This window comes from Polyodon spathula, chromosome 30, assembly GCF_017654505.1.
Source record: "Polyodon spathula isolate WHYD16114869_AA chromosome 30, ASM1765450v1, whole genome shotgun sequence".
NCBI lineage: Eukaryota > Metazoa > Chordata > Actinopteri > Acipenseriformes > Polyodontidae > Polyodon > Polyodon spathula.
Window position 1 is genome coordinate 8342478 of NC_054563.1, and position 10332 is coordinate 8352809.

General features: G+C 37.6%; 1 protein-coding gene across 1 annotated transcript in view; it reads right to left on the reverse strand.

Annotated features, from left to right (window-relative positions):
• Window positions 1-465: 465 nt before the first annotated feature.
• Window positions 466-10332, reverse strand: part of LOC121302617 (E3 ubiquitin-protein ligase CBL-B-A-like) — an 18631-nt gene continuing 8764 nt past the window's right edge. The window contains exons 2-5 of the mRNA XM_041232620.1: window positions 6359-6515; window positions 4371-4492; window positions 2879-3016; window positions 466-661 (exon numbers count right to left, since the gene is read on the reverse strand). Of these exons, the coding sequence (XP_041088554.1) occupies window positions 466-661; window positions 2879-3016; window positions 4371-4492; window positions 6359-6515 (613 nt within the window). The remainder of the gene's footprint in view (window positions 662-2878; window positions 3017-4370; window positions 4493-6358; window positions 6516-10332) is intronic.

Consider the following 10332-nt stretch of genomic DNA (forward strand, 5'->3'; position numbering starts at 1 on the left):
TTAATCACACCTGTGGGCTTTGCTCAATTAAAAAAATAACCGATTGATTAATCTGGTGTACCTGCGTGCGCTATCAAAGGAGGTGCGCAAAAAGAAACCTTGAAAAAATGGTATTTCTAAAGACCTAGGCAAAAGGGCCACTGGAAGGTTTACTCAATATTTCACTCAGAATTAAGGAAGAAAAAAAACAACACACAGGACTGCAACTTGCAACATTTGCTCATGGAGGCTTCATTTCATGGCACTACTACAAGTTTATTGTACTGTCTTAGTCGCAAGTAAACCGATTCTTCTTTTTATTCAACTTATTTCTTTCAAAACGTTACCAGAAAATGAACAGCTACTGGTTATCGTACGTTTTGCTTCAGCTAAATAAAACTGCACTCAATAAATGACATCTCTTCCACTAACCCAAATAAAATTGCACTCCATAAAATTACCTTTGATAGTCTGAAAATTGAAAGCTTATGCTATACCAAAAACAGAGCAGTTAAATACAATATTCCAGGTTGTAGTGAAAGTGGTAGGTTTCCAGTGATATAATGACACGGCCTCACAGGCTGTGCCACCTACCTGTGTGACCTTGATGTGATCGTGAGGCGTTGGTTCACACAATCCAGTCAAATCAGGGTTGTAACTGCGGCCATCGGGGTACAAGTAACTGGAATACAAATAAAACAGGACATTAATAAAAACAATAGAATGTGTTTGCCAATATTTGCATGAATGTTGCATCACATTTTATTGTAATTGTAACACTTTGGGTTGTAAAAGGATTCAGTAAAATGGGGAGCTAGTTATGTCAAAAGGGATATTTCGGACAGCTTTTTTTCTACAGTTGCTAAAAACTTAAAAGGAAAATGCATGATATTACACAGGTGCTTTTTGTTTTTATTCAATAAAAGTAACTGCATTTACTGCTCAACCATATTCAACTATTGTAAACTATTTAAAAATATATTAAAAAAAAAACAAGATGAGACAGATTTTGAAAAGGTGGCAAATTTTCTGTTTTTTTTTACTGTAGCAAAACTAGCAACAAACAACCTGGTCCCAGAAGCTAATAAATGATTTGACTTCCTTCTGAAAAATGGTCTTCCTATAGACTTGTGCTAGGGCTCAGAATCATACATAATGTGCAATTGAAAAATACTGTAGGTATGGTACTGGTGCGTTTCTTTCAAAATCAATGTGAAAAACAAAAGATGAGAAATTAAGTATTTAGAGACTTGCTCTTCATTCTACATTGCACAGCTCTGGATGCAAAAAAAAAAGGAATTAACCTTCATGGTACCTGTCTCCCAAGCCCCCCCCAACCCCCACCCCCACCAGAATAACACACACATTTGTTGCATAGCCAGGAGAGATTAAGTGATGTGTTCTCATGCCTAATTGCATTTCCATTTACAGAACTGCACAAAGCTAAGAAACCTTTGCTCTCTTTTCAACGGTAGCCAGAAGTGAAGCTACTCACCTGTGTGGGTGGGATACAGACTGCATTTAGTGCAAAAAAAATGCAAATGATACCTTTGGAGAGGAGTAATGTGGCTGGAAACTGAATTAATTAAAAGTTTTAGGAGACGGACGCACTTCAGTGAAATTGCTGTTCCATGAAAATGAAAAATTATCCAGGGGAGACTGAAGTTCTTTCTGTACTGCCTTGTTTGCAAAGGAAACAAATAAAGCATTCCTAAAACCTACTTCAAGCACCAGAGCTTTTCCCATTTCATTTGCAGTTTGCTACTGTATTCACAAAGTATACAATAAAGTAAGGTTGAAATCAAGCAGACAACAACCCTGTTTTTTTTTTTTTTTATTATTGAAAAAATCAAAAATACTTTTTTGTAGCAATTGCCTTTCATTATGATTTTCATTTATTTTGTTTACATTTCTTTTATAAAAACCAACAGTCCTTAACATTCTGAAATGCCACAGACGATACATTTTTATAAACAGACAATGGAACTTCACACCCCTGATTCATCTGCCTGTGTAATATCCTCTACCAACACAAACACCAGCCCGAGGAGGTGGGCAGCTTGCTGGCTAGCTGATCAGTAACAATAACGGCTGTACATAGTCTCGTAATTGCGAGTGCCTCAGCGTGTATTACAAGTCCAGGTTTCGAGTCACGTCATGACACACTAGATCAAAGCTTCAGCAGGTTAGATCGCATGAAATTCTGAAACTGCACTGCCGACAACAAATGCTCAAAACCAAACAAAAAAATTAAATTCGTGTTAGTTTCCTGTCGAATACCACGTTTGGATGACAGTAACATGAAAAGCAGGGGGGTCACCGTGACCAATATCCACAGCGTGAACATAATAGCATATACTAAACGGCCATGCATAGTGTCATGAAAAAAGGTGGCTCCCAAGACACCAATCAATCATAAACAATCAGGTACCACTGGTGTGAAAAGTACATCACCGCTCCCTGTCTTCACATATCATTTACTGCAGCAATTGTAAAAAAAAAAAAAAAAAAAAAAAAAAAAGTGACATTTATGGACACATTATAAAGTGCTGGGTGACTATTGATGTGGTAAACTTACTTTCTAATAACCCTGTAGAATACGGGCTACATATTTAAAAGGGTGTTTGGAGGAAGCCCCGAGTGTTGCTTTGAAATGTCGCTTCTTGCCAGATTGCAAATAAGGCATTTTGTTCTGGTTCAAAGCCTTGTTGATTTAATTAATGTTCTTGATACCCCCCCCCCACCAAAAAGTGTTTCCACACCTCTGTGTGCTTTGACTTAATGAATATCACTGTTTTATACAATATGTGTTGCAAATACTGTACTTATAGTTTTAGCTGCATTGTGCATTGCTTGTGTAATACTTGTTATTGGATTATAGGAATATCCATATACGTACAACCCTTCCCGGCACCCATCGATTAAAGCCTGGAACAGGGGCTTGTTGTGTGGAATGGTCTGGAGGATGTTCCCATCGTTGGTGGAGTAGCCGATAGCCCACTGTCCCAACCGAGTACAGCTCAGTCTGAAGATATAGCTGGAGAGAAGAAGGCAAACAAAAGGGTTTGTTACTTGAGAACCAGAACCCCAGTCAGAGGGCATGACCCTGTGACAGTCGACCACATCAGGGAAGGCAAGGGCCCTTAGCCTCATGTACTGATCATCTCTACTGCGAAGTGCACGGTCTGAACTTGGAACAAACCCGAGCAATCTTCTTACAAAACCAGGATTACTTTCTACTACATACAGTGAACAGGAACACCATGCAGGAAACAGGGAGATTAGATTAAAATTCTTCTTAATCCACATTTTGCTGAATTAATTAAATGAAGTGCGATTTAATAAATGTAACATTAAAATGTTTAACATTATACGCTGTACACACATACACAGTTACTACTTTTAAATCTTTAAACCAAGGTGAGCCTGCCATATGGTCTGAAAGGCAGGGTGTGTTCAGACCAGCCAACCTAAACAGAATTGCCCCGTTTCCTGTGTTTGCAGAGGATGCAAACATTCACCAGTGGATTTGTATTTGCATGAAGAGATGATTCAGGACTGTGATTAACTGAAGACCACCCACTCTACTACCAAGGATTTATTTATTTATTTATTTATTTATTTATTTAGCATCTGAAAGCACTCAAGCAATTAAAATGAAATTTAAAAGAAACGTAATTCATTTAAAAAAAAAAAATCACTTCAGTGCTGTGCGCTCATTAGGTTCCAAAAGCAAATAGTATAACACTGACTTTGGGCACGCCATATGCTTGACTAATTTATTTGTAACACTATGTAAACAAACCTGCGGTCTCCACTCCACTCCACTCTCGCTAATAAATACAGAGAAAGTCATTGGAGCGTAATTGCCAGGGGAGAAATACTTCCTGTAATAGTACTAGTGTATGTTATTTTACAAAAACGGTGGTTTCCAGAAATTCTTGGGGACCCCAAGGGTCTGGCATTTACCTGGTTGAAGTGATATTGCTTGAATATATTCAACAGGCATGAAGGTAATAACATGTGGAAGGAATTGATAACTGTACAGGCCGCTGTGGAAAATAGATTACTAATAGTTATTCCTTCTTTTATTTATTATAAAACTTCAATTATAATTAATCCTCTGGTTATAAGCTTAATAAAAAAAACAGTAGCTCGAGGAAATGTGTTATTCAAAACATACGTGCAAGATGACCAAAGTGTGCTTTAAATATCTTTTAATGAGTTTAAATCCCTGCCACTCCCACGCTTCACATTACAGGGCCTCCGGGAGAATCTCCTGCATTGTGCATTGTGAGAGATGTAATTTAAGACACAAAGACAGTGATAATAACCTCCGACAACAGAACTAATAACAGATTTAATCAGCTTGCACAGCTGCAGCACTTCACCTCCCAGGCTTGTTGATGTATTTGTGTAGCCGAGCCTTCACCTCATCATAAGTTAAGAACGCCATGTATCCCGGGTGAGTCACGGCCAGGAAGTTCCAGTTCCTTAAGATTGAGCCCCAGGGCTGAAAAGGACAAGAACCAGCATTGTTAAACCACCAAGTAATAATAACTTAGGGATGAGCAATCTTCTTAAATTAAGAAAGGTTTGTTTTACAGGAAAAGTGATGATTTGTGCTACATATACACAGGGTGGTTACATAGACATCATAGTGCAGATAGCTCCCTTTGTTATAAAGCTCCTGAAAACCACTTGATCACGCAGTTTGCATGGAATAACTGTATACAACTCAACATGTGCATTAGATCCACAACCAGCTTAAATGATGCCCATAAAAAACGCACAGTGGCCACTCACCAAAATACCAACTAAAACCTACATACATCATCTGTTGTGTAAGTCAAAGTTTAAATATTTGAGCAATACAATTTCAAAGTGGTCCTGGGGTTTATCTCAGCGACTCTGCAAGTTTTGAAGTCAAGATCCTTGGGAAAATTATAAAAGTGAGATATAGCTTACCCTATGAAACCATCACATATACTGTACATAATTCCTATAGCATAAACAAAACTAGACTGTTCTTGTTTCAGTCCACTCCAGCTGTTTATAATACATTGTGTAGAGCGAATGCTTTATAGCATCAGAAATAGTGGATGAATCCTAGCCAAGGCACAGAAACATAAGCATTAGTCCTGCAGGGGAAGTACTAACATGACACACTCAGTGGAAGTGTTTGTGCAACTGCTACAGCACTGCATGACTCATCGAAGGGGTGCTTTTCATTAGCTCTCTGGGACCAGGGTGCTGCAGGGTGGGTGGATCAGCAACCCGTTAATTACCACAAACAAAAAGATTCATCTAAAGCATTTGAAAACACCAACGCCATTATAAAAGTGACCTGCTGGCAGAGAATCGAGAGCAGCAACCGTTCAGAAAGGTCTCCCTCCCTATTCACAACAGACTTCAATACCTTCAGCTTGTACAACAGCTGCCATCTCATTAGCCTTTCACCTTGCAGTTTAAATATTGAAAAACTATGTCAGAATCAGGACATTTAATCTTGATGAATCTGCACAGAACTGTGCATGAACACCGGCATTACAACAATATCAGGATTTAGGTTGAAAACTGGTATGGGAGTATTGACTTGACATGCAACGGAGCGTTGAGTCTTCTAAAACAGTCGTTTATGAGGGCATGTGGTGATACTCTGTAGGTGTTTCCTGTAAGCGTGCAAAACAAGTACTTGGAAAAAAGGTGATCCCCTTTCTCGGTTTCCATTTTACAATGCAAGATGTACCAGACCTTTACCCGAGGTGTGCGATATACTTCGTAAGTGGCATTTATAATTGTAACCTTAAAGGGGGGAGGGGGGGTCCCTGCAGCTGAAAAAACAAACTTTCATAGCATAAACAATGCAACCTACAGTATATGGGAGACTCTACAGTATTCAGTCAGCAAGTACTCATTCTCAATTGTTCTTTAGAAAAAAGAAATTATGCAGAATTACAAACTGGCATCTTCTTTCGTGCTTGTTTATTTACAGCTCTAACATTTGTGCATCTTTATATAAAAATAAACTAGCCAATATTACGAGCACTGATGTTGATAATTCCAGCAGATTTTATTATCACTAAATTGCATAAACAGGTCGTAGCGTATGTCAATTCCATTTGCCAGTAGCTATCAGATATTCGACGTGCAGAATGCCACGGTAAAACACAAAACGCCAAGAGAGTCCCTTTTGGAATAGATTGTCTCGTCATAGTACAAAGACTACCAGAAAGAAATAGTATAGTGAGTATAGTATAGTGTATAGTGAAGGCTACAATTGAGAAATCTGCATTAAAATAAAAGAAAAAACCTGTATTTAACATGTACTCCATTCTGAGGGGAACCCCTGTACTATTGCAGTTTTATTTGAAATTACCTGGAAGAGTCTGGTGAAGATGTCGAATTCGAAGACAGAAATGTAGTCATTGCAGGTCAGGTCGATAGTAGATTTAAGAGCCATCGCCTCCAACCCAGAGCTGATTGGATGGACTTCGTGAAGGCACTGTCGGAAAACTTTCCATGGCACAATCGGCCTGCAAGAGAGCAGCAATACAAAATGGACGTTGTAAAGGAAATCCCAACACATACACATCCTATAGGAAGAGGGTTTACTTTACATTTCCAACAATGAAATGGAGCGGGCTCTCAAGTAAAGGCTAATCCACATGTCTTCATGCTTTGTCCCCCCAAGTGAGGGACTCTGACTCGAGGCACGGCCTTGCTCCCACACGTCAATGGGAGTGTACAGATCAAGTTTAAGTCCTGCAATACAATGCACTAAAAACATGCTAAGCTCGCCAAAAAACTCCTACTACAAGCACAACATGGTGAAAGGGCTGTTCAAAGATCACATGACACAGATCAGACATTTATAAATATGTCTGCAGGATAGTCTTGTGACTCTCCCAAGTTAGTAGTTCTTCCAGAATCTCTTCATGGGCAAAATCTATTGTCTACAGAAAGATAGAGGAACAAAGCATCTTGGAAAAAGAAGCACTAATCTTTTTGCTTGAGAGGACTCTTAAACACGATTAAATCAAATCACAGATGATCCCACGATCGAGAATTTTTCAGTATAGTAAATAATCAAAGTCTAAATGGATTCCTGATAATATCACGATACTGCATGGGTTCTCACCCAATCATTATATTTTGTTGAAGTATATTTCACTTTGCTTCATGGCTCAAGGAAGTTTGCAGCTGCTACATGTACTGTACAAGTACAATAGTGTCCCTTTCGTAATAAAAGTTTTAATAACATTGGGAGGATTGGTTCCAGTCTCAAAGTGACCTCAAATCAGATAACTTCAAGAACTGTGCTATGAAATGTCAACAAGTTTTGCAACGATTTGTTCTGTAGACCAATATATTAAAACATGAAATTGTGAAGGATACGCTACATACTACAGAAGCACACGTGTCATGTTAAACACAACCATCCCCGTAAATATAGTATTCAGCAACGTAAAGCCTAGCTTCAGTGTTCTTAGGTAGCCCAATAATGAAAGAGAGAATTCATAGGGGTGTGCAATAATACTAATATACCTGTATATTGCGATATTAATCAGGCAATATAATAAATCGGTATTTGAACACCACCGGTATTTTTGGTTTAACGTATTGAGGGAAACACTTAATGAAAAACGTCGGCTATTATCTCTCATGAGAGAATCACTTCCTGTGTGAACTTGTAATGTGAGCAGTGCTAACACAAAAGAAAAATATACCAGAAGCATGTGGAGATTTTGAGCTTGTCTGAAATCATTTCCTAATAAAAAAAATATATATATATATATATATATATATATATATATATATATATATATATATATATATATATATATATATATATAAAATATATAACTTGGACATCGCATATATAAATATGTAAAATATGCTGGCAGTAACACCAACCTTGCATATCACATTCGCTGGAATTACCCGGGGGTCTTACTTCCAGAATGAGCTTTGAGTGACAGTGAACAAGTAAAGGCTAGTACGTCGATTGCAGGTAAGCAAACAAGAAACAAAATTACATCTATGCCCAGGGCGAGATAGCCAGCTAATTCAGCAAGGGTAAAAATGATTTAAAAGACTTCAGGCCACACAGAATGGTTGATTCTGCAGACCTCAGGGGCCTGGTGACTGTCGTGGACCCACGATATCAAGTACCCAGCAGGAAACCAATCAAAGGTTAGAAAACCACAGGCATACAACAAAGTCAAGGCTGAAAAAAAAAAAAAAAAAAAAAAAAAAAAAAAAAACTTATTTTCAAGTCGGTGCTTTTAGAGAATTTTAAAAAAGTAACTAATTCAGTGTTTTATTAGCATTTCTATCACAATAATACCCACTTAATGTAAACATTTTTATGCATATCTGTAAATTCTTTGGTTTCATCAAAAAAAGGGTCTTCTCTACTGCAGGAGACATCGTCACTGCTCAGAGGGCTTGTCTGAATCCTTAACACGTTGATACACTCCTCTTCCTGAAACAACATGGTGAAGGTCTAAAAAGAATGGCATGTTTAATGGACTTTACTGCAGGTGTAAAGTTCCATTATTTTTGTATGTAGGCAAGTTATGTTTTTATGGTAGTAAAGGCCTATATAAAAACGTATTGATTTTAATGGGCTTGATTTTTATTTAGACAGGTAAACCAGCACTGTTTTTCTGTTTTTCAAATTGGGAACACAGCCAACAAAAAATGAGTTACTGGGCATGTCATATGAGAGATTAATTTGTCATATTACATTCTAATATTTAAACTCCATAAAAATTCAAAAAAAACACAACATCAGCATCACTCAGCATTGAATTCCAATATGTATGGCAATACATATCGCAATATTGCCTTCAGTATTGCAATATATTGCAACAGAGCCTCAATCTCAACACCCACCCCAAAGAATTAAGTCATGTTTTGACAAGGGCAGTTCTCAATCAATAGGACAGCTCAATGTTCACAAGTAATGTTAGCACTAAACACATGACCCATTTCCTGTACGTGTGAACCAATGCGCTTGTTTATTTGTCTTTGAATATCTATTGGTAAGGAAACAGGAAACCTCTATGCTGAAAAGCATACCACATTGTGTTTCTTCATAAACTACAGCTTCAATGCAAACTATTATAGGACGGTGACATTTATAAGAAGGGGACAGACCAGAATAAATTTCAGATGAAAAGGACAACACACAATAGAGATGAAAAAATATTAAAAACAAATAAAGCCTGGGACTGCAAAAGGTGAAAAAAAAAAATACATGACTCTACATTAGTTAATAAATACTAGTCAACACAATTATTAAACCTGAATTCCACACTTCTAATACCACATACTGCTTTATTCTTTAATGTCCTTTAAAATCAAGCACCCTTCGAATTTATAATGTAAATAAAAATACTTTTTTTTTTTATTTAACTACTGTGAGCAATGTGCTTCTTTAGATTTTTCCATGGTGATAAAAAAAAATAAAATAATCAATGTGGAAACTTAAGGCCAGCACATTTCTTAGCTGCAGAAACTGCTGTTTACTAAGTCTTTCACTCAGAATGGAAAAAAGAATGGAAAAAAAAGCTTACAATGGAAATAATAAATTACGTGGTTTGTGCGAGTCGCTGCCCACGATTAAATGAAATGTACCCAATTATATACTGTTACAATGCACAGCTCTGCAGGGGACAGTCTGCTTCCCCGCTGCCCTTTCCTTCTCCTCCTTGTGTTTAAGATCACCTGCCCCCTTTACTGAAGTTGGTTCTCCAGAAAACAGCTGCTGAATTAGAGCTGATGTCAATATGCTGCCTACAGTACAGTGCTCAGACTTCTAAAGATACTGCAGCCTGGCTCTGCAAGTGCGCTTGCCAGGTGATTCTGCCACCATGTGCTGATGTATTACTGCAGCAATATACAGCAAAATGCAGTGCACATAGCCACTGAGGTTCCTGAAACAATGAAAAAAAGAAACTAAAATATCTTGGTTCTTTTATTAAGTTAAGTATGGCTTGAGCTCACACCAGCCCTGGCGTACATAACTACCTTTAAATGAAGCTTAGTCTATATTTTTCTTATGTTCCAGCATATGAACGGGCGCCAGGAGTTTGATGTATAATGCAATCTGTCCTCCTTTACAGCTGCATGAATAACTCCCTATTCTTTAGATTATCAATGGATTGAAGGTCTGATTGTTCAACTCCTGGTCCTTTCAATAATATCCCTAGAACAAGGGAGGCTCTGAAACACTGGACAGGGCGCAAATTAAAATACCCCTTTTTTTAAATGATAAAAATGGTTACTTATTTAAATTTTTAAAAAGCTTGGTTTTTATCATAATCCTTAAAAAAAAAAAAAAAA